General features: G+C 47.0%; 2 protein-coding genes across 3 annotated transcripts in view; both read right to left on the bottom strand.

Annotated features, from left to right (window-relative positions):
* LOC146183534 (FK506-binding protein 15-like) overlaps window positions 1-25,318 on the bottom strand; it is a 138,827-nt gene that overhangs the window by 23,662 nt on the left and 89,847 nt on the right. For both annotated transcript variants that reach the window (XM_084609128.1, XM_084609130.1), the window contains exons 20-21: window positions 4,619-4,759; window positions 3,277-3,411 (exon numbers count right to left, since the gene is read on the bottom strand). In XM_084609128.1, coding sequence (XP_084465254.1) covers window positions 3,277-3,411; window positions 4,619-4,759 — 276 coding nt within the window. The remainder of the gene's footprint in view (window positions 1-3,276; window positions 3,412-4,618; window positions 4,760-25,318) is intronic.
* Window positions 23,174-24,397, bottom strand: LOC146183536 (uncharacterized). The gene has a single exon (XM_084609131.1). It carries the CDS (start codon window positions 24,173-24,175, stop codon window positions 23,306-23,308), a length of 870 nt encoding a protein of 289 aa, XP_084465257.1. The 5' UTR covers window positions 24,176-24,397; the 3' UTR covers window positions 23,174-23,305.

The raw sequence follows: 25,318 nt of genomic DNA, 5'->3' as shown, positions 1-25,318 counted from the left end.
GACCTATATTTCAGAGTATCATCCACTGTGTTTTTGATGAGATCATGAGATGCAGATTCGACCTGGTAGCGCCTAGCTCCCGGTAGCGCTACCTAAGACTTCTAAAAAAACTCAGAAATACCTTTCACTTTCCTCCTAATATATCCTGATATGTCTTGCCCCTAGTTAGACAGCAGGCTGAAACAAATTGTCTTGCCTGTGCTCCTTGCCACCACTGCTCACGTGCTGTGAATGTCAGCCCTCTTTCTTTCCACACCCATCACTGCACTTTTGCCGCCTTTACATTCTTTGTGGCCTGTGCTGTCTTCATTCTGCATTCACAGACATCACTATTCCTGCGTGCACTGCTTGCTGTCTCATGCCCGAAAGGCCTTCAAAATGTTGACCTCTCCTCGTTAATCAAGAGCCTAGTGGTTAAGCCGTCTTGATGAGTGTCATTTTATCGTTCTTGGTATATGTTTGCTTCTGAATATTGGCCTCAAAATCCTAGACTGGGGCATGTGCCACAATGTCACCGTTCGGAAGGAAATAGGGTGCCATGACCAAACGCCCCTCACTAAAGAAGTGTTTCATTGAAAATGAATTTACTATAAATGGAAAAAAATAAATAGCAATGCAGCTGTCTATGAGACATAAAATGAGACCGCTGCTTCTCTTCACTATATCAGAGTTTTATATTATACCGAAGTGGGGTTTTAGTGTAACATTTCTTACTAACAGCAGTGATGCATGTTTTGTGCCAGCAAATATGCAATGCTCTAGTGCTTTGGCAGTAAACTAGGGGAAGAAATAGCACAACAGGCAAGTTGTGGCACTCCTGCAAACCGAAACATTGTTTCCTAAAGTAGTACTGTGTATAACACGTCTGTTCTCTGAGCCAGCACTAATTACAAGTACACAAGAATAAGGCTGCTACAATCAAGCTAGTGGGAGAGTTGTTTAAGTTATTTTTAAATGAAAGAATTTAGTAAAACCTCGTTGATATCCAACAATGCAAACACGGGGGCCCATTGGTTGATCATACTGGGAATTGTCTTTCACCTGTCCCGTCTATAAGTAGCACAGTATTCCCCAGTAAGCTCGTTGATATGTTTTTTAGAAAATAAAGCAGGGAGTAAACATATTACCCAGAAAAATGTATGACACAAACTGCCCGACTTTCAAAAATTTAACTGCTGAATAAGGTGTACAGGCATTTAGAATTGAGGCTTTCACTGCATAAAACTGTAGATAAGCATTTATAGACATCCAGTAGGCGCAGCTTCTTTTTTAGCTCTCACAGAATTCAGTCCACATTTGTGTGTCATAAGCACGGAAGACATTTAGTAACAAATCCGGTTTGTAAAAGGCAATGATGAGCCGCAATCGAAGCGCTTCCTTGGTTGTTTCCAGATGCTTTGTCCTCTTACATCACTGACATGTGGAGAAGCCATCGCAATGGTTTACAGTCACAGTGTTTTGGCTCACGTTGCTTCCTCCAGATCAGGCCCGCTCGTATTCAGGTGACTTGTTCGTTATCAAATGGTTCACCCCTGTGGCCCCAAGGCACCGCAAAGCCACCGCTGTTTCTCCTTATGAAGTCATATTTCTGGAGGAAAGGGCACCTCATATGTTGAATAGTTGGCTTTCTTTGATGCTAGGCCCCTTTGCACCCAGGCACTGCAGGAGAGCAACTGTGGCGGGTGAGCGCTGTCGATCCGTTTTCCATGTCGCAAGCGCTCATTAGCACACGTCTGGCTTATCACAAAACATATTATATGACCACAGTTCGTAGAAATTTAAAACATACTAACCAAGAAATCGTGTTATGTGGGAACATATTAACAGGGAGATGTGTAACTCTATGGGAGATGTTTTATTGCCAGCGATTTTGAGCAACATGAAACGGGAAATCGTATGAACTTGGAACATATTAACGAGGTTCTACTGTAAATATTTTGCAGAGCCATGGCACAAATTACTCCTATATATATATATATATATATGTATGTATATATATAAAAGATACTGTAGCAAGGTCTAACTCTTAGTATAGTTTGGTTTGATGAAATTAGCTCAACAATTATCAAAGCAGTAGATTTTGTGTGCAGATTTCAAGAGTTCAGCATCAGCTTTGAATTCTGCCTATTAAGTGAATGGCTGGAAGAAAAGCTGCTTTTTATCTGGTCATCAGTATGAAATGCTTGTGCGAACGGCAATCTTATTTTTCTTTGTGGTTGGAAAGCAGTTATCTGCAAACTCCCACCTAGCTTCCACAATTAGTAATCTGAAGAAAAGAAAAAAAGGAAGGCACTGTGCTCACACTTCTAATGTTTTGTGACTTGTGCGATGTTACAGTGCTGCTACAAGTGCCCTAGCCAAAAGCTTCTAGATTAAGGACGAGAAGAAGGAGGACACACAACTTCTCGTCCTTCATCTGGCAGCGCTGTTTTTTTCCATGATGCTCAACCAACTCGCCCAGCAACAATCAGTGCTTCCAGGCTGCCTTCCCAAAGTGGAGGTGCAAAGAAGTGACAGCTTCAGTTGTACCACGTCCTCCCTTATTTCTAATATCTGCTTTTCCCTTAAATGTTCAGGCTCACTTGGACAGCATCCTCTGGCCAGGAGGTCAACGCTAGAGATTTTGGCCACGATACGAGGTGTGACAAAAGAAATGAGACTAAGTGTGTAGCTTCAAAAAAACAGCGGAATTGTAATGATTGAGTGGGTTCCCGGTGGTCAAAATATTTATCAACACTACTACTTAGAAGTACTAAAAAGACTGTGAAAAAAAGTTTAGGAAAATAGGTCACAGTTGTGGAGTGATGGATGGCTGTTGCACCGTAGGACAACGCACCCGCTCACACGGCCCTATCTGTCAAGCAGTTTCTGACCAGCAAAAACATTTTTGTGATGAAGCATCCTCCTTATTCACCTGGTTTGGCTCCATGAGACTTTTTATTTATTCCCTAAAGTTAGATCTTATTTAAAGGGAACCCATTTTGCCTCAGTTAAAGAGGTTCAGGCAAAAACGAAGAACCTCCTGAAGGGCCTTCCAAAAACCTCATTCCAGAACTGTTACCAGCAGTGGTAGCACCGAATGCAGAAGTGTGTGAATGCTGAAGGCGACTACTTTGAAGGTGATAATGGCACAGAGAACTGATTCTTTAAGTGCAATGATTTATTGGACCAGTCTCGTTTTTTTTGTGTCACACCTCGTATACAATGCTAAGCACTGAGAGTTGAAGCCCCTCGCAAAAGTAAACCGTAAATATAAAATACAAGAAAGCAGTCTACCTCCGCATCGAAATCAACAGTCGGCGTGGCAGATGCAGCCCTAGTGCTTAAAGCCTGATTCTCCACCTGCAACTGTCGCATCTTGTCTTCATACGCTTTCCTTTGTTTCTCTGCACTGGTCGCCAACTCTGTGCACTGAAGAAAAAGAGAGAGAAAACAATGCCGTCAAAGATTCGGCTCCATCAGCAACAATGTCAAATTTGGAGCGGCTTGTGCAGAGCAAAAATACTTCTTGGTATCAAGGTATAATGCAAAATGTCACTCATGCTACAATGTCAGAACGGACTGATCTAGCTGCAAAGATATGGCTTTGCTGCAGCTATGGTAGCACTTTTTTTCCCCCCTATTCTTTAAGAAAGAAATATATAGTAGCCTTTTTAAGTCCAAAATACCAGCAATAGCAATTTTACCAAGTTTGAGACATTGCAGAACAAAACTTGCACACATCAAATTTCCTGTGCACATTCCTCATGGACAACAATGTGACTGACATTTATGGATACTTCATGGAGTGATTAGACAGCCTTCTGCTAGCCGCATTTTCCTCCTGCAGCTTTGTCACAGCTTAGGATACTCCTGGGAACTACTGAAACATGACTTCATTCATGTAGATTCCAAGAATAATCAAAAGTAGGCTATAAGTTTTCATGCTGCAAACTAGAATTACGATGCGGCCCAGAAACACTTATGCTAATGGTTTCGCAATTCTTCCACTCACAAAACACTGCACTGTAAAACAAGTAAAAATCTACTGGGTTGAAAAACTTTCACCTGGCACTTAGGCCCTATTCTCCAGAAAATTGTTTCGGCGCTGTGACCAAAAAAAGACAAGCATGCGTCTTACAGCTGGCAGGTGACATGTGACATTGCTAGGCACTGACAGGTCGGCAGGTAATGTGACATCAAAAGACCATATGAAAAGGTAAACTAGGCAGGAGCTGTCATCTCTGAGCTCCTTTGAGATGAAAGGGCGAGATGATAACGAAACCCTCCAGGGTCATTGGATCCCGAGTCGGACACACTGGTCCTAGGCCATACAGGCGCGTTTGCACAACTTGGTTAAAGCGGGCATTACGTACATCTATGTCGGGTGATCTTTCATATAATGTGGTAGCTTAAGACTGCACGTTAATGAGCATGCGAGAGGCAGCAGAGACAAATTAAGAGATAAGTGATTAACAGAGGAGGAGAGTGCACATACGCGAACAAGGATCTGCAAGGGGAGCAGTAGACGGGAGCCATTAACACTATCGCGTCATACACTTAAAGAGGGTGGTACGAGTCCTCCCAAATTTTTCTCAACAGGAAAGGGCTCATGTACTTGGCATGCACAACAACTGACCTTGAAATCCAGCTCTGTCACTCTTGCCAAGAGAGTCTCCTTTTCGGCCTCCAAGGCACTGATCCTTGAGTTCAGTTTTTTGGTCTCTGTGTCAGACACAGACTTCCAGTGTGCACTAATGCTCTCCTCCAGTTGTGCGACCTGAAATAGAAAAAAAAGTACTTACACACAGAATAAAGAGAAGTTTTCTGAAATAGGCTGGCTTCACATTATGCACCACTACAGTTCTTTTTTCTCGATTCCAAACGACACAGTGCATATAAGTGAACAGCGATTGGTTTTGAGCTTCCATAACCCTGGGGTCGCAATCAGAGTGCACAATGAGAGGGTATCTGCTCCCATTGAAGAACTTGGGCAGTTTTTAGCAGGCTTGTAAAATGAAAACCCTCACAAGCACACACGCACGGGCGTGCGCGCACACGCACGTGCATACACACACATGCACGCACGCACACACACACGCACGCGCGCACACACACACACGCACGCGCGCGCACACACACACGCACGCGCACGCACGCACACACACACGCGCGCGCGCGCGCGCGCGCGCACGCACGCACGCACGCACACGCACGCACGCACGCACGCGCACGCACACGCACGCACACGCACTTAAACCAAGGTTATATAGAACTCAAAGGATACCACAAAACAGTGTGATATGATAAATCGATTAATAAGAAGATGACAGCATAGAATCTTATCTGTAACTCAGAAACAGAAAATGCATTGCCAGCACTCTAGCGATATGCCTCTTGCAGAAACGTGCAACATGCTGGTGTGTAGTTAGCACCCCACTTGCTAGGTGTTAAAAGACAACCAAAACACTGTCTCAAAGCCGTGGTGGATGGTGCTTTGGAACTACACAGTGCCTATCGCAACGTGTCTATACCAATTACCTGTAGGCTATGAATAGAATTACCTCATGAACAATGCTTTTGGCAGCAAAGAGAGCAAAGCGCAGCTGGTGAGGGACGCTGACAGGCTTTAGCTAATTCAGTGAAATTGGAGTCTTATCAGGTGACCTTCCTATATTCATACAGAGAATTTTAGTGGACAATCTGCACGTGCAATATAGCCAATAATTCAAAATATATCTTGATGTAATATAGTCTGGCTCAAATAAATAAATTTATGCATAAAAACAGCTCTCTTCAACTCAAGCTCGCATACCTCAAAATATTGGTCAAGTCAGAATTTTTTTAACAGTGCTCAATATACTCCAATAAGTATCGTGTAATTACCAGCATTTATCTCAAAAGGGTTTCATGGCAAAATTTTAGAATTCAAAACTCGTCCATCCACGACAGAAGCCAATCATAATCATACCTGGCTTTTATTTGAAAACTTGGTATGAAAAAGGCCAGTGTAACGAGCATAAGAATCAAACGACACGAGAAAACATTTTTACCGGCATATCTATAGAGAACCTGCGATGGAGGTTCTCGTGCACCCTTATAGGTCTCATGGCCATCATGCCACCTGCTCAGTAGGACGACGACTACTACTGCAGCTGGAGGCCGGTACAGGCGACTGATTAATCACCAAAACCGAAAGCACGCTGCTGCTTTCATGTGCTAAGCTACGATAAAAACTCTGCTGCGTGTTTGTTTCCGTCACTGCCATACAAAAAGAGCAGCGGCGAGCTGGATCTGTGCGGCCAGGTAAGCATGGTAAATCCTTTTGCTTCTTGTTTATGTACAGTTGGATCACGTCTGTACAAAATGTGAATTTGCATGTCGTACAGTAAATAAAGTGCTGCTTTGTATAGGGAATCTGCGCTAGAGTTTTCTGCGTACCGCCAGCGCCGTTAAATGGCCGTCGCGCCACTATCTTGGTCGGACGGCTGAGACTGCCGCGGCTGAAGGCGCTGAAGAGCGACTAATTTATCGCGAAAGCCAAGGCATGCTGCTGCGTTAAAAAGTGCTCTAACAAGATAACAAGATTGCTCTGTACTCCATTCCACCGCAATCGTACAAAACACAGTGGCGGTAGAACTCTGCTGGATTCAGGAGACTGCATGAGTAAGGAGGATTGTTGAGGCGCTACTTATTACGCTTTATAACATGGCTTCGCCTGTCATAGCGTACATATAGAGTTCTGTTTATTCACTTTCATCATTTGCACAATCTGATGAGAACGTGTTGTGAAGGGAGCCTTTTAGAGCTGGCGTGGGCTTGAGGTTCACGCGTGAACATCGGATCGTTGAGCGTTGCTCGTGCACTTGAGTAGGCCATTGAAAGATGAACGGCAACTCAAAGTCAAAGGACGAGAGTAAGTGGCATCCTGGTGTGCATATTGCAATCGTCTCGAGATTAAAAAACGAAAGAGTTAGCCCATTAACCGAATACACAGTTTTGTCGGAAGTGCAAAGAGTCAGGTAATGCTCTAACCGGCATGCTTTCACACTTCTTCCAGATTTTAACTATCGCAAGTCCGTAGTGACCCTTCAACATTTCCCTATGGGTCAGTAAGTGAGCCTTCCTTGAAAACAACTCTCCAACTTAGAGAATTAATTCATTCATTATTTGCTTCGAATAAAAGATGTATTGCTTCAGGAGCACAGAAAGCGCTTTTTGCGCTTAAGTTGGATGTTTTAGTTTGATGACTGACGTATCGCTGAAAACATTTGTGCAATATTTGTTTTGCACACGTACAAATTTATAGTTAGATAGTCTTAATGCTCAACTCAGAACAACTTGTGTATTGGAAATATCACGCTATACGATCTAGTTGCTTCACACTGAATGATTGTTGCATAGCACGTATGCTGCTGTCACCATGATTGCTCTAGTCTTTTATTTGGGCACGAAATAATCTAGATACGCCGATCTTTAGTCGCAGTCAGCGCACAGGGTGGCTTGGGGAGGGGTGTGCGCCAATGTATGATCACGCACATCACACCGTTAAATGGTGCATGCTGCAATTTTCATTCTGTGCAACAAACAAAGCATAGCAATTTTGTTGTGTAAAGTGTTTATTGGAGCACCAAGACAGTAAGCAACGTCCACAAACCAAAGCGACGGGGGTAGCGTTCGAATCAACAGTGCAGTGCCAACAAGGCTCCGGCTCCACTCCGTCTACCTCTTCGGGTTGGCGCGCGAGCTGATGGCGATCGGGATTACTACAATACCCCCCGGAGGAAAAGGAGCCATCCTGGCGACTCATGGTGAGGAAAGGGTAGGGGGATCATAATACGGCTTGAGGCGGTCAACACGTACAGTTTCTTGGCCGCGGCGGCGATGATCTGGAGATGGGTTCAAGGGCTCTACTCCGTAATTGACGGGAGAAGATTTTTCGAGAATGCAGTAAGGTCCATGATAGCGCGATAGGAGTTTGGATGAGAGGCCGGATGCAGAGGAAGGCACCCAGAGCCAAACGAGGGCATCTGAGGGATATGAAGGCGCTGGATTTGTAGGGTCCCGGTAATGCTTTTGTTGAGCCTGGTTCTCCGTTGTGAAGGAGCATGCCAATTGTGGGCATTCTTCGGCAAATGTGTGCGCTTCAGAGAGTAGAGTGGGCTCTGAAGCGTCGGGGTGGTAGGGCAGGATAGTATCCATGGTGGACGTGGGTTCACAACCATATAAAAGAAGGGGGAGAACCCAGTCGTAGTCAGCGTAGCCGTATTGTAGGCATACGTTACGAAAGGCAGCACTTGGTCCCAATTAGAGTGAGCGCTATCAACGTACATGGCTAGCATGTCACTAAGAGTGCGATTAAATCGCTCAGTCATGCCGTTCGTTTGGGGGTGATACGCTGTGGTGCTCCAGTGAATGATCTGGCACTGTTTGAGGAGGGCTTCGACAGTGTCGGAAAGAAGCGCACGTCCGTGGTCACCGATCAATTCTTTCAGTGCGTCGTGACGAAGAACGAGGATGCAGAAAGAATGAAGCAACATCCCGTGCGGTGGCAGACTGCAAGGCCGATGTTTCCACGTAACGGGTTAGGTGGTCAACGGCTACGATGACCCAGCGGTTGTTAGCCGACGTGGTTGGAAGCGGGCCATACAGATCGATACCGACACGGTCAAAAGGGCGGCTGGGGCAAGGCAATGGCTGCAACGGAGCGGATGGCTGAGGGGGTGAATTCTTGCGACGTTGGCAGGCGGTACAGGATCGGATGTACTGACGAATGAAGCGGTACATGCTGCGCCAGTAATATCTCATACGCAGTCGAGAATAGGTTTTCACGACATCTGCATGGCCGCATTGGGGATCGGCGTGGAAAGAGGCGCAGATTTCAGCACGGAGATGTCGCGGAATCACGAGAAGCCGCTTTCCCCCTGTAGGATGGTAATTGCGGCGGTATAAAAGTCCATCACGAGTGGCGAAGTGGTGGGCCTGACGACGAAGTGCACGTGACGGAGACAGCTCTGCGGGCGTAGACAGGAATGTTAAGAGGGAGGATATCCATGGATCCTTCTGCTGCTCAGATTTCATGTTGGTAATGTTGAGCGGCGACATATCGTAGGCACAAACGAAGCCAGCCGTCGAGTCGTTAGGAAGCGGTGAACGGGAAAGGGCATCAGCGTCGGTGTGCTTGCGTCCAGATCGATAGATGACGTGGATATCGTACTCCTGAAGACGTAACGCCCAGCGGGCGAGGCGGCCGGAGGGGTCTTTGAGGGAGGATAGCCAACAGAGCGCGTGGTGGTCGGTAACAACGTAGAATGGGCGACCGTAAATATAAGGACGAAACTTGGTAATGGCCCATATGATGGCCAGACACTCCTTTTCGGTCACAGAATAGTTCGATTCCGCTTTCGTGAGGGTACGACTAGCGTACGCGATGACATACTCGGAATATCCAGGTTTCCGTTGAGCAAGAACAGCGCCCAGGCCGCTTGCATCAGTGTGTATTTCGGTCGAGCAGGAAGGGTCAAAATGGCGGAGTATAGGGGGAGAGACCAGTAAACGGCGTAGTGTACTGAACGCAAAAGATCAGCATCACAGGCTGGTGACCAAGAGGAGAGGATCGAGCCTCCGGCGAGAAGTTGCATTAAAGGGGCGATGATACTGGCGAAGTTGCGGATAAAACGGCAGAAATACGAACATAGGCCGACAAAACTGCGAAGTTCTTTCAAGGTTGTGGGCTTGGGGAAGTCTGCGACGGGACGAAGCTTGGTAGGATCCGGTAGAACGCCATCCTTGGATATGACATGACCAAGTATTGTGAGCTTGGTAGTGGCAAAGTGACATTTCTTCAAGTTGAGCTGTAGGCCAGCTTCAGTAAGGCACGTAAGGACACGCTGAAGGCGCAGAAGGTGGGAAGGGATATCTTTCGAGAAAATGACAATGTCATCTAGATAACAAAGACACGTTTCCCATTTGAGCAAGGTGGCAGGGGCATTGCACAGTCCGAACGGCATCACATTGAATTCATAAAAACCATCGGGAGTGATGAAGGCTGTTTTCGGGTGGTCAGCGGAAGCCATCGGTACTTGCCAATAGCCAGAGCGCAAATCTAGCGACGAAAAGAACTCCGCTCCTTGCAAACAATCTAGCGTGTCGTCAATTCGTGGTAGTGGGTAAACATCTTTGCGGGTTATCTTATTCAGACGCTGGTAGTCCACACAGAAGCGGATTGTGCCATCTTTCTTCGTCACCAACACTACGGGGGAGGCCCAAGGGCTATGAGATGGTCGTATGATGGACCGTTGAAGCATATCGGTGACATTGTCACGAATGACGCGGTGCTCAGTGGGCGACACGTGATATGGTCGCTGCCGCAGGGGATCATGAGGACCAGTGTCGATTGCATGAGAAACGGTCAAGGCGCGGCCCAAGGAAGGCTGGGACACGTCAAAAGATGCACGGAAGCGCTGAAGGAGGGCGACTATTTGGTCCCGTTGGGCGAACGGAAGGTCGGTCGCGATAGCTCGATAAAGGGCGTCGACAGGAAGCTCATCACTCGTAGCAGCACAAGACGTCAGGGCAGTGACGTGAGGAAAAATTTCAGGTTCGGAGAACATGTAAGCGCGATCAGGGTCCAGCTCTTCAATGTAGCCGAGGCACTCCCCGCGAAGAACAGCCGTTGGGCAGGGAAAAGGGTTGGAAGCATAGATGACACAGCTGCCATCAGAAATCGTTAGAACGGCGAAAGGAAGAAGGAGGCGGTTATGGTGGGCGGAGGCGAGTTTGGGCGTAAAGAGAACAGGACTAGGGAGGGCAGATGTCGAAATAAGGGGAACGAGAACAGAAGAAAAGGGAGGAATGTCGGTGTCTGCAGCTACAAGGAGTTTAGCAGGGTGCACAGGCGGGTCACAGAGGGAAACATTACACACAGGGGAAAGCTCAACTTCAGCACGAGCACAATCAATCACAGCACTGTAAGTCGACAGAAAGTCGTAGCCGAGGATGATGTCGTGGGAGCAGCCGTAAAGCACCACCATCTCGACGAGATATGTAATGTCTTTGATGCAAACTCGTACCGTGCACGCTGCCACAGGGGTGATGCGCTCTGAACTGGCCGTACAAAGCGAAAAGGCTGAAAGCGGTGTCGTGACCTTGCGAATTTTGCGGCGAAGGGCATCACTAATTACGGAAACGGCAGCACCTGTATCCATCAGCGCAAGAACGGGGAAACCTTCTACGAACACTTCAATGACGTTGGCGGGAGAAGGCGGAGGACTTAACGAGTTCGTCAAATGCGCAGTTCTTGCCTCTGGAACTGCGGTATTTAGTTTTCCCCTTGCGTAGGGCCCTGTCGCCGGAGCATCGGCGAAATGGAACGTCGGCGAGGCGAAGGCGAACGGCGTGTCGAGTACTGAGCCCGAGGTGGAGACGATCCAGAAGAGACGTTGCTCAAGGGCGGCTCGGGATCGTAGTGGCACTGACGGACTGTGTTATCAGGATGAAGCGGGCCCTGACGGCAAAGGCCAGCGACGTGACCCGGGAGCCCGCAAGCATAGCAAATTGGGAGATTGTCGGCGGTTCGCCATGGGTTCGTAATGCGGCGTCGCGGTCGAGGGATTGGAGACTGAGGGGCCATGAAACGAGATGGAGCATAAAATGTAGCGCCGTTCTGGTAAGACGCTGTAGGAAGCGGACCGTGCGTTCCAGCGGTTATTAGAGCGTAAATGAGTGGGGCTTGCACAGGAGCGATGGGAACACTAGAAGGCAGCGCTTCGGCGACTTTCTCCTCGATAACTTGGCGGATAGCCGGCGAGATGGATGGCGCGTTGGCCGGTGCTAATTGCAAAGTGCAGACGGTCGGCTGAACTGGATGGAGGAGGGACAGCTGGCGTGCAACTTCTTCGCGGATGAAGTCTTGGATATTCAGCATAAATTGAGACTGTTCCGCAGACGGTGTAGCCAGTGCCAAGCCAGCAATGCCGGCAGGTGCGGCAGCCCGCCGCGTAGAAGCGCGTTGCTTTCGTAGCTCGTCAAACCTCTGGCACAGGGTTATAATGTCGGATACGGAAGTAGGGTCCCTGGCCGACATCATATAGTACGCATCATCAGTGAGTCATTTTAGAACATGTGTGACTCTTTTGGGCTCGGGCATGGACGGATTGACCCGCTTGCAGAGGTCAACCACATCCTCAATGTAGCTGGTAAACGTTTCCTCCGGAAGTTGAAGCCATGCATGGAGGCGTTCAGCGCGGAGTTTGCGTACCGCAGGACGGCCGAATACATCCGCGAAGTTCTTCTTGAAGACAGACCAGGTCGAAAGATCGGCTTCGTGGTTTCGAAACCACAGATTTGCCACGTCCGTGAGGTAGAAGAGGACATTGCTCAGTTTTATGGAATCGTCCCAGCGGTTGTAAGTGGTGACGCGCTCGAAAGAGGCCAGCCAGTCGTCAACGTCATGGTCGTCGGTACCACTGAGAAAGGTGGGTCACGGGGGCGTTGTGCCCCGGGACAGAAGATGGTGGCAGGAATGGCAGGGATGGGCGCCGATGGTTGGCTGGGAGCGTCCTGCATGGTTGTGACCGAAGGCGGTAGCGCGCGGTTCTGAAGTTCCAGGGTGAAATTTGCGAGGAGGACTGGGGCGACGACCGAGACACCTCCAAGTGTAGGGTGTTTATTGGAGCCCCAAGACCGTAAGCAACGTCCGCAAACCAAAGCGACCGGGGTAGCGTTCGAATCAACAGTGCAGTGCCAACAAGGCTCCGGCTCCACTTCGTCTACCTCTTCGGACTGGCGCGCGAGCTGATGGCGATCGGGACTACTACAGTTGTTTCATGTTTGCGCTATTTTTTTTTTTGGTACTAACCATCACCGATACTAACCCCATCTTTCAATGCAGTTCATTCTTGTTTCTTAAGATAGAGAGCGTGAGTTTAGACTAAGAAGATTTAAGATATGTCAACTCTCCCCCACGCTCTCTCATTGTAGGGCACCGATAATTTCCGCCAAAAATTTATCAGTGGAACAATTGTGGCTACTTAACTATTTACTGTCCTGCGCGAGCCTTTTCGATCGATCATTCGCAGCGGATCTCGGTTTTATTCGCTTCGAAGAATGAACAAAATACACTTCAAACCATCAATTGATAGTCGTTCGCTGTCGTAAACAGGCAAGTGTCGAAGCGTGATTACAGGCCTTTGTTTCTCTATAGATGCGGTCAACAGCATCGCCCTAAATAATGGTGCGTTATATTTCGCAACACACGAGGCACTTTTTGGTCGATAAATTTTCTCATCATGAAGCTGTTGAATCATTACTGTTCCTCAAAGGGCAGTAGGTAAGTACTACATCCGTTCAATGCGCTTAACGCGCGCAGTATTTCCAAATCCTACCTAATGTTAGTATAGCAGGGAGGTTGTTTCACTTTGGTGTGATATATTTACTCTCCACTAGCGATGCTTCAACGCAGGTAATCTTATTTGCTAGAAAGTGCGCGCGTAATTGCAGCGCAGGGACGCTCACCTTTGCAAGCGCCCCATATATAGCAAGAAACAAAAAAGAAAGACTGAACTCACGAGAACCATTTAAAACCTGTGCATAGCGACGTGATAGCTTCGACAATGCAGCGGCAGCGCGAGCCAAGTTGGCGGGCAGCTGAGGAGGTCAGGTTGCGCCTTTAGGTCAATTAAAAAGGAAATTCCAAGTTCTTCAGAACACTAGGAGGACCATGTCGGGTGGAGCGGCGTGCAACAGCCTGCCCTCCTACTCACCCTAACAGTGAACTACCCTGTAAATCTGCGATAAAAGCATTATGCACGAAATAAAAAGCTCACAATCTGCCATTGGGTGCAGCCACGGCACGACGAGCGGCGTGCTTCGTCCTACTATACCTTGCTCATTTTGAAACCAGGCGGCGCTGGGTGTCTGATTTTAAGCGCGCCCCCTGGGCAGCACAGGTTCCCTATATAAGCTGTCATCACCTGCGCAAATCAGAGGATCAGACCATTCTGCAAAATGTACTCACATGACAGCATGCAAGTTCAAACTTCGCGTTTCAGCATGAGAACTATGAGCTTGGTACGTGTGCGTGTGAGCAACGGTGAGGTAAACCAGGCAGAAGTTGCAGTCAACAGGAGAGTGAAGGCTGACATTATGGGAAATTCTAGTGTAAAGCAGACAATGGCAAACCGAGGCAGTAATTGGCCAATACTCTGAATATGCAGCATTATGTGGGAAATACTAACAGGAAAGTACTGCACCAATTGACATGCATTTTTTACTCAATATGCTACCACGAGCAATGAAGAGAGTCCTCGAGAATTTTGAAGAAGCAAAGTAAATGAGCCATATTCGAAAATTAATTTTGAAAAAACACAATATACATTGCTTCACAAGCCCAAAAAGTGCTTTTTACTTTTAATTTACTTCAGTGTTTGTGCTTGGTTGTTTACATATCTCAAGCATATTTGTGCAATATCTGTATCAGCATATCCAATCGAATGTCTGGTAATTACCTATGCTTTTTTCCTCACTATTTCACTGTCGGGTGTTTCTGGCCATTACACACCCCCAGTATTGGCTGGGTTTCCAGAATATCAGTCAGGGGCGTAGCCATGGGGGTGTTCGGCTTGAATTTGACGCAATGTAGCAGACACCGCCACAGGATCAAAAGGAGCCTGCAAGGCTGTGGTAGATGGTAGAATAACTTTTGTACCCCCAGTCACACGTGCACATGATCACTCCACTCGAGAGAGTAGCATGCACGGAGTTTCCTTACTGCACGTTGTTGCAGGGTCATCCTGCACATTTCACATACTCTAACAGCATGGAGTACAAAAAACGATTCAACATATGTCGTGACAAGTCCAAGCAACACCAGCTTTGCGCTCCGGCGTGAATTTTTTAACACACAGTAGAGAATGTACAGGTACATCAATGACATGGGAAAGGGGGGGGAGGGGGGGGGGGGAATATGAAAATGTACCGGTACGCCAGTGAAGGGGTTACCGCTGTATTCAGGAACACGCCATCACTCAAACTTCTACTCCAAGTGGCCCTCGAGGCCTGTTACACTATTACACGAGGCCTGCTGTGCCCTTAGCCGCTCCTAGACAGCTACTCCACTTGTAAACATGGCGGACATCGCATCGTTCTCTCGCTGCTTGGACTTCGTTCCACCAGTATACCAAGCTTTTCGTGAAATTGGTTACAACGAGGATGCACCAAACCTTTCTCTAAAGCATCGGCTGAAAGTGACAGCGCCCCGGAACTTCTGGCCTGTTAATGTTTTACGGGTGCGGCTGTGGCTAGCCTCCTGCCATCCTTGCTGCTCATGCCGAGCATGGATACCCATGATGAGCTGCCAACACCAGTGCTGGTTGGTTATTGCCTTGCACATCTGTGGCACTGGTAAATTTTAAGGGGGGAGGCTACCCTTGAACACTAACTTTCTTATTTCTTGAGCTATTTGAATGAAATTTTCAGAGTAGAAGGCTCATAGTACCAACCTTTGAAGAAATACCAAGTTTCGTGGAGCTGGGCTCATTGGTTCTCAAGTTAGAGGAGTATATCAAGATGGTTTACATAGGTCCCTTGGGGCAGGCCTGGAGAATTAGCAAAACATGCTGGCACTGTGAAATTAGTTATGGTCATTCCTGGATAGTTACCTCAGGGCAAGACAAGTCCCTTTTTCCAAATTTGTTGGCTGAAAAATTTTAGCACAGCCCCAAAATCAGTGTTATTAATCAGACCTGCATTAACCATATTTTGTCATTAATTCCAGACACAATATCTTGACAAAATGAAATTGTCTTGCCCTCAGAAGTTTATTGAAGTATGGAATAAAGGAAACCTCATGAAAATCTGATAAGTGGTTCCCGAGATACAGCTGTACTAAGCAGCCACGCTAGGCAAAAAAGTGATTCTGAGAAAACGGCCCTAGATGGTTGAGAAAACGTTAACTTTTTTTGACAAGATATTTCAACGAAATTTTTAGGGCAGGCTCATAGCATGGACATTTGAATACTTATTAAGTTTCATAAAGCTGTGCATGCTGGATCTCAAGTTACAGGAGTATATCATATGGGTCCAGGCCTGTAGATCTGGCAGAATGTGTTGGCATTGTGAAATTCATTGTGGTAATTTCTGTATCGATATTGCGGGGCAAGACAAGGGGCCTTTTAAAATTTCCTCTTTTTTTAAGTTACACTGTAACAGATGCTAGGACGCTGCAGGTGTCGATACAGTCGGCGGCGGCACGCCTCGTCATGAGGACAGCCTTCGCTTCCGTGCACTGAACGCGTGTCGCATCTTGAGGCATTGTGAGCGACCACGCAATTTAACACGTTGCACAAAACCGTTCAGAGGGCATGTCGAGAGATCATAAATACGGTGACTGAAAAAAATGCTGAAAGGCAAACAGAACGCATGAAGTACAAAGACAGCCAACAACGAGAGCTAGGAGCCGGAGCAGACGACGCAGAGAGGCAGCCGGCGAGGACCAACGCGTCAGTGGGCGCAACAGCCAATAGCAGTCGCCCATTCCCCCGTGTTCTCGCAGAGCGCGCGCTTTGCCCAATCGCAGCTTTGAATTCAAGCGCAGGAAACTGGAAAGCCACCGCGAGGCTCCCAATCGGAAGCAAGCCACGCCTCGACCGCGCCGCCATCGCCGCCGCTGAGGGTGGCAAAAGAAAGCGCAAGAATTCACAAACAAAAGACCAAGATGGCGGTACTCAGTTTAGCAGGAAAGGAATGGCGCGCGCGTGAAGTTTGGGAATTTTTGGCGCTTGCTTGCTGTTCCGCGACGAGTCAGGCCTTGATAATTACGGAAAGGGTGGTTTATAAGACATACTACCAGAATATATGGTCTTCCAAAAATCTACTGTTTCGAGTTTTTTCGGTTTTCAAAGGTCGCGTCCCCCCTTAAGTCATCACCAGATAACTGAACAATGTTCACAGCCTACACAGTGCAGAGTTGAGACGCACATATGATGGCAAGTGGTGCCTTTGCTAGTGACCAGACTTGAGTGGCAGCGGCGGTGGCGCGCTCCTTTCATGGCTCGCCAAGTGTGGCGACTTCTGCAGGCGGCGGCGGACTTGTGGGGGAACAGCGTACTGCATGCAGTAAGCTGGGGGGCACCGTTGGCGCGGTGGGGCTGTGTGCACTGCGGACATATGCGCTACACCCCACTCATCAATGGCTTGCCCATCACCTGAGGGTTGAGGGTACGGATGCCTTCGTCGACGACTTGGTCCCATCATTCATCGGTAGGGTGACTGCAATGATGTACTTGCAGTGCCATCAAAGCGGCCATTGAAGGGGCATAACTTATTGTGGATCTTGCTGTTATTCACTTCGAAGAATAAATAGGAGATGCAACTAAACTCATAAAATAATGTAAAGTGCAGTTGTAAACTTGTGCAAGTTTCCAAGCATAAGGGTAGGCATTTGACTTTATACAAATCTGTTTGATTGCTTTGGTCTCATAAAAAAATGCTTTATAATTAGGGGTTAGACTTTTCGGTTTATACCGAAAAACACCAATAAAGGTACGCCGAAAGCATTTTAAGAAGTTCGGTCTAAACCGAAAAACGTCAGTACCGTTTCATGCACACCGCAAGCTTTCGATGACGGGAGAATATTACAACAGTGTTCAATCCAGAGGCATTATGTGAGACAGTGGGATCGCTGGTTTAAGTACAGCGGTTGAGGGTTTTGAGGAATTGTTCTTGGTCTCACGAATGGGGAAAGAATGGCAGCCGTGCTTCCCGACCCTCATAGACATGTCAAGCATTTGAGAAGGGGCGCCTGCGGCAAGGCAGGAACTTCGAGGGGCGATGAACAAACCAGAGAATTTGCAGCGCAAGGGTATCCAGAAAATCGCGGTGACCAAAGCCCGCCAGTTTCTTGCCGCGTGACACTTCTCAGACACAAGCCGAGAGAAGTGAGTTTCTTTTTTAAGTGATTTGGTTTATGCAAAAATTTGATTGAAATAAATAATATTTCAGTTACTCCTTTGTTAAATGTGTGGTTTTATCGTTTACATATGCATTTTGTCTTAACGCTAATTTTCATCATGGCAATAGCAGTTTCTTCCAGGTTCTTAGCTGTATATATGAGAAACTACATTAAATAGAAATGCATAGAACAACATGAAAGAAAAAAAAAAGCCAAAATGTACACTACCTCACTTTTAACTGTATACGGATGCCTTTATCTCACCGAAAAAAACGATATTTATTCAGCAGAAAATAATATTAACCAAAAAAAAAACCAGAAGTTGTGTTTACAAATAAACACCAAAAAAATTCAGCCGAATTCTCATTAAATAAAAACTGAGAACTCCAACCCCTAGTTATAATTATGAAGGACGAAGCACAACTTCAGTGGAGAGGTTCTTGGCTTAGTTAACCTACTTCAGCCATTATACCGTATTTACTCGCATAATGCTCGCACCCCCAACATTGGGCTTCAAAAATCGGAATTTTTTTTTCCTCGCATAATCATCGCACATCGAGAGTCATCTGCTAACACAGTCGAACCCGGATATATTGAATTGTGGTTATATCGAACTCGCAGAATATCCCCTTGAAAATCCCATGTAAAATTATAGGAAAGCCGCGTCATATATCTAACTCAATTTCACCGGTTGTTCGATATATTGAACTCCGCACCACGCACTGGAAAGTGTGCCTTCCCCAAAGACGGTCCCATCACCCTCGGCCGTTTGCCGCATGACGTTTCCAAGCCACGCGCGGAAGGAATGAGAGGGGACAGTTCGGCGACGACTGGTCTAGGGCAGCGCCGCGCCCATTCCCCAAAGACGCGCGCATTTGCGGTTATCGTTTGCCGCACGCCAGCGCGTGAAGTTTGCAAGCCATGTGCGTGAATGAATCGGAGAGAACCGGTGGGAGTGAGAGCGGAAAAACGCAATAGAGCGATGCGCAAGGGTGTGCCCATTCTTTTGCCGAGCTATCTCACTCCTTCCTCTCTCCCGGCCTTCGTTCGCAATAGCACGTGCTACGCATGCGTCAAGCCAGCTCAGCCCGTTTTCAGACAGAACGTTGGATGCTTTATTCAGCGTGTGTTGCGAACCCTCTGCGCGCGGCGGCTGACGTGGCTATGGCGTCTGCGGACGTTAAGAAGCGGCAGATCTCTCCCTCTTTTCTTTTTTTTCTATTCTTTTTTGCGAGACTCGTCCATTTTAATCGTGCTGTACGTGCAGCGTAGCGTAAGATATGGAGGCTGCGGCGTTAAGAAACGGCAGTTTTTTTTTTTTTTTTTTTTTTTTTTTTGCGGGAGTTTATCCTTGCATGTATGAATAAACGAAAGCACGCGGTCAACTGCGATCACGACACTGGCTTTTAGCATTTTTCGCTTCAAATAGCATTCAGCTATCACACTTTCCAATGATTTTGTGGCAGTGGATTACGCCCGCCCCAAGCACGGCAAGATAAATCAAACCAGGTTTGTGCAATCAAGCCATCACGGGTATTCTGCCAAGTTCACTCCCCGCCACCGCAGGAGCTATCAAAAGATAAACTGCGCAGCATCTTGGCGTGCTGCCAAGAAATGAGCTGTGGATGAGAAGACCGAAACGGAGTGGTGCGCTATTGACATGCAAGCGAAAACGCTCGCAATTTCTGCCACAGCGACACAGAAACCTTGTTTTGAGCTGCCGCGGTGACTCGAAGGACGCAGTTCCAACAAGTTGAAAATTTCTTGCTCTGTCGCTGCCGCTCATCGCTGAGATCGCTCAATTGCTTGCATGTGAGCGAGCTGGCCTTAACGCTTTTTTTTTCTTCAAATTCTCGGGTGCAAATGCGGAGGGTGGGTTCATTATGGGAGTGGGTTGATTAAGCGATAAATACGGTATCGTTTTTTCGCATCGTAAGTGCCGTCACAAGCTGATTTCTGTATATCGAACTATTTCACGATCCCCTTCGAGTTCGATATATCCGGGTTCGACTGTAGTGACAAGCGCTATCTTTGGAGCGCTACTGAACCTAGCTGGCCTCGTTGTGTGCACGCGCAACCAGGTGGTGATAGCATGCTCGGGTAGATCATCATTATCAGTTATGCTCATATTTTTTTTTACCTCCATGATGCTAGTAGCCGTCGCCATTTTGCGAGGTGCCCGCGTTTCGTCATTATTCCTACGTTCCGTCCGTGTAACTTGCTTTCTTTTACCGTCTACAGTGTTTTTGATGCTGCATCGCGGTGGGGCGGTACTCGAGTTATACAGCTGCTTTTAAGCTGAAAGCTTTTGAGTATGGGCTACAGTATAGCAACCGCGCTGCCAGCAGGCTTCGGTGTCAACGAGTTCTGCATAGTGCGCTACTGAAGAAAGCGATTGCAGTGTCGATACGGACTCGAATCAAGTCTCTGATCAAGAGTAGAACTGTATGGTCTGCTGTGAGCATTATACCACAGAATGCGGGGAGTGATGATGAGGCTGCGTGCAATAAAGTGCTTTAGCAATTTGTGCTTTTGGTGACCCTGTACTTTTATAACAAGGGGAAGTTCTTCTTGAAAGTAATGCTTTGGTCATATTTACAAGAGCTGACCTAAGAATCCCGATTCACACCTATTTAAATTTGCTTTTAGCGCTCCAAAACATTTGCTCGAAAATTTTCCCCGCATAATTATAGCACCAATTTTTCGCGAACAAAATTCCGAGCATTATGCGAGTAAATACGGTAGTTCTTCAAAAATACAGTGAACAAATATTGCGCAGGTTTGGCACACTTAGTGCAAGCAGTACGAGCAATGAGATCTGAATATTCATCGCCATCATCATCAGCCTGACTATACCCACTCGAGGCGAAGGCCTCTCCCATATTTCTCCACTAAACCCGGTTCTGTGCTAGCTGCATCCACTTGACCCCTGCGAACTTCTTAACCTCATCCACCCACCTAACTTTCTGCCGCCCCCTGCTACGCTTTCCTTCCCTTGGAATCCAGTTTGTTACCCTAAGCGACCATTGGTTACTCTCTCTTCGCACTACATGTCCTGCCCATGCCCATGCCCATTTCTTCTTAATTTCCACTAGAATGTCGGTAACTTGAGTTATTTCTCTGACCCACTCTGCACGCTTCCTATCTCTTAATGTTACCCCTACCATTTTTCGTTTCAAAGCCCTCTGAGTTGCCCTCAACTTAAGTAGAACTCTCTTGGTTAGCCTCCACGTTTCAGCGCCATAGGTGAGTACAGGTAAGATGCAACTGTAGTATACTTTCCTCTGTGAGTGCTTGCCAAATGCACTCCATCTTAATCTCATTCTTCTTGTTATTTCCTTTTCATTGTCCGGATCTGCGATTACTACCTGTCCTAAGTAGACATATTCGCCTACTACTTCCAGTACTTCGCTACCTAATGCAAACTGCTGTTCCTTCCCGAGGCTGTTGAACATTACCTTAGTCTTCTGCATATTCATTTTCAAGCCTACCTTTCTACTTTTCCTGTCTAGGTCATCAATAATTATTTGACATCCCTTAAAGCTCATTTTCCCCTTGGTGTGATATTTCATCTCCAGTAAAGGTGTTTTATCAGCTTTCCATCTTCTATCCATTTCCGAAGGTCTTACTTCATTGGACCAAATTTTAGCTGCAAGTCCTAATTTATAAATTCAATTTCCATCTCATTTGTTTGTTTTTCCTCCCTTTCATAGGACAAATTCGGGATTATTTCCAAGTTTACACAGAGGATCGCTCACTTTTAAGACCAGAGACGGCAATTATTTTGACTGCCACCTGGTACTAGATGGTTAAAGCGTGCTATGCTAAAAGCAGATTTCGCAATTTATGACTACAGCTAATTATTCCACTCTAATTAGGACAAAACAATGAACTTCAACATGCTGTAGAATAACTAGTATCGACCTGACCTTAAAAGTACTTTTCACATTAGATTCACTGATATTTATATTATCTAGCCACAAGTCAACTTTGTCAGAATGAAATTGCTTACAACGAACTAGTATTCTGAAATAACAGCTATTTGCCTCCACTGGAAGCTGCCAAAGGAAGTCCCGTGTCTTGTATGTCGACCTAATAAGTAAAATTTTCCAACAGGATATAAGGAACACCATCAGCCATTTTGCATCTAGTCTGTCAATTTGTAGCGGTGCCCAATCAAAACACTGACAGTGGCTTAGCTCAGCAATGCCAGGATATACGTAGCGTTAGCTAAGGTTTAGCTAGTTAGTCTTAGCTTTCCTAGCATAGTTTAGCCTTCTTATGTTTGTTCTTTGTACGCTCAACTGCCAATTGCCAGGCAACTACAGTCAAACCTTGATATATCGAACACGGATATATCGAATTATTGAGTATATTGAACATTTTCTATATCACACGAAAAATCGCATGCATTTTTTTTTTATTTCAAACGGGGCCAGATGTAAAATGGATATATCGAACTCCACCACCCCACGTGCGCTCTGTTGACAGGAGGCAAGCTTTCCCGCAACACCCTTGAAGATAGCGGCGGTGCATTGGGTAGCACAAGCAACGGCACCGAGGAGTTAGGAGTCAGTGTGCCAAATGCAATGTTCCAAAGGTTTCGAAGACGTTGCATGTGTACGCTGCTACATTGAAATGGTGCCGTTGGCACAATCTATGTGTGCAGCTATAGTGTGGAGCGTAGCGGCGTACACACACGGCGTCTTCGAAACCTTTGAAACATTGAATTGGTGCCGCCGCTTGTGCTACGAGTCTTTGTTATCGTGCGTTTCTGGTTTGTGTGATCGCTTAGGCCTGGCTTAGGTCTGTCATACATGGTTAAGGGGGGAGGCTACCTTTGAATATTAACTTTTTTGTTTCTTGAGATAATTGAATGAAATTTTCAGGGTAGACTTATGGCACAGCTATTTGAATAACTGCAAAGTTTCATGGAGCTGCGCACATTGGTACTCAAGTTACAGAAGTATATCAGAATGGTTCACATGGGTTCTTTGTTCCATGCCTGGAGAACTTGCAAAATGTGTTGGCACTATGAAATTTATTATGAAGGTTCCTGAATAGGTACCCCAGGGCAAGACAGAGCCCTTTTTTTTTAATTTCCTTGCTGAAAAATTTTAGCACAGCATTGAGTTTAGTGCCACTGATTAGACTTGCATTAGCCTAATTTTAATTGTTAATAATAAATTCCAGACTCAATATTTTGAAAAAACGAGCCTGTCTTGCCCTCAGAAATTTATTCAGGCACAGAATAAAAAAAACCTGGAGGGAATCAGATTAGTGGTTCCAGAGATACAGCTGGAATAAGCAGCCACACCAAGAAAAAAATTCATTCTGAGAAAATGGCCTTTGAAGTTTAAAACACCATTTTTGGGTTTAAAATGCTCCCGCAGAGTAGTTGGCAGTGTCTTTGGGGACTTTCTTCTTTTGCCGCCTCTCAGTCTTCGTTTTATCTCTCTTCTCAGCCTTTCCCATGCGCAGGGCATCTTTTTCAGCAGCTCGCTGTATGGCTAGGTGGCCAGATGTGAGCCCTACTGACAGAGAAATTTCTTTGGTTGCCCTTTGGTTGCCAGCATTAAACCTTATCACTGCATCATGCAGTGCTGTCTCCACTGCAATCAGTGAGGCATGTTGTTCCTTAGGCATCAGTGACCACAGAACAGAATGAAAAGATTCTGCAGCATTTTGGGTCTTCGCCCCCTGGCACCGCTGAAGAAGAGAAGGCTCCGAGAGGCGCTGATAAACAGGAAGCATAGCCTCGGCGGCATAGCCTGGCAGGTTGTGCCTGTGCTTTGGTTGTGGCAAGCCACTTGCCTTAGCAGCGTTGTAACGGCACCACGAGTCGGCACCCTCTGGGCAGAAGTCATGGTGAGGCTCCGCATCGGTCAATGTGGTGTGGTGGTAGGAAGCCATCACTGCATGCTGCATTGCAGCCACATCATTGGAGTTATTTCTCAAGGCCCAGCCATAATAGTCAGTCAGCTTGTCAATGAGAGCTTTTGTCAGCCTGCCTTTCCCTCCCAACGACATTTCACTCCTTTGCACTAGGTTGCGCAGTGCAGTTCCCATCCTTCTTTGCACATGATTGAGGCATTCTTCCTTCACAACAGGGACTAGGCCATAAACGTTCTCTTTTACAAAGGCAGAGAAGGTGGCACTGTCTCCATCGGACACCAGTGTAGTGTACCGAAGGTTATGCTTCGCAAGTGAACGCGTGAAAAGGATCAAGGCTGCCTCGACCTCCATCTTCCCAGACTTGGCATCCGTGTTTTTTGGCAGATGTGCTGCTTACGCCAGCTTGAGTACTTGGCGTCTTCAGGTTTGGGTCCTGACACCCAAGGCACTGGTTCGACAGGACAACGGCATCCAAGATCAGGCCTGTGTGGTACTCGATCACTGCCCCAACTCCAATGTGGGATTTGTGCCCACGCTTATGCCAGGTGCCATCGTAGACTACAGTAATGTCTCTACTAAATCCTGGGTCCATTTCCTTGTAAGTCTTCTTCACAGCAGCTGCCGATTCAGAATAGAAGTCCTCTATGCACTGAGTCTCAGGGTCCCTGAATGTTTTCTTCAGATGCCCCTGATAGGTTTTGTGATGCAGTCCTCTGTGGGACACATTCATTGCAGCCCAAAAGTCGTTGACAGCTGTCTGCCCTTTTGCAATTTGCTTCATAGCCATAATGGCCCAGAGATTGACGTCGAAAGCCTTTCCTTCATTCTGGCGCGGCGAACTCCATGAACTTGTTCAAGCTTTGTAGCTAGCCCAAGCTGGGTGCCTATTCGAACAGACAGACCAGTTGCAAGGCAACGCTGGTACAAAGTGCTGGCAAGTAAATTGCCAAGCACACACATTTGCACAAGGCAAAATACCTCATCTTCTGCAGTAGCAGTGGCAGGTGCGGGATCGAGCGACATCGCTTGAAATTTTCTTAAAGTTGCGGCCGTGGCGCCGAGTCTGTCTTTCACAGCAGCACGTTGTGCCTCCGCTGCCTCGACCTCTTCGGGAGTCAAAAAGTGCGTTTTCACGCGTACGGTGGACGATGCGCTATCACTCACAGCGACAGAAGCGATGCGGGACACTAGGATCGCCGAGGTTGATGCGGTCGGGACAGCAGCCACACTTGAAACGCCGTCTCCTTGCGTTGATGCGGAAGATACGCCGCTGGAAGTGGCAACGCAGTCGTCTTGTAGTGGTGTACCAGAGGCAGCACTGCTAGAAGCGTCTCCGTGACCGTTGACAACACCCTTCTCCAACTTCGCCATGCGGACGGCATTCACAGCACGACACTGTGTACCGAACGCATGCAGCGTCTTGAACTTCGTAGGGCGCATCGTGACGGTGCGGCGTTCCACGAGGTGAACAAAACAGTTCAAAACACGCCACGA

The sequence above is a fragment of the Amblyomma maculatum genome, chromosome 7 (assembly GCF_055883805.1).
Source record: "Amblyomma maculatum isolate TAMU_Amacu chromosome 7, ASM5588380v1, whole genome shotgun sequence".
NCBI classification, from domain to species: Eukaryota; Metazoa; Arthropoda; class Arachnida; order Ixodida; family Ixodidae; genus Amblyomma; species Amblyomma maculatum.
The sequence above is the reverse complement of the archived record's forward strand: the minus strand, read 5'-3'. Positions and strand labels throughout refer to the sequence as shown.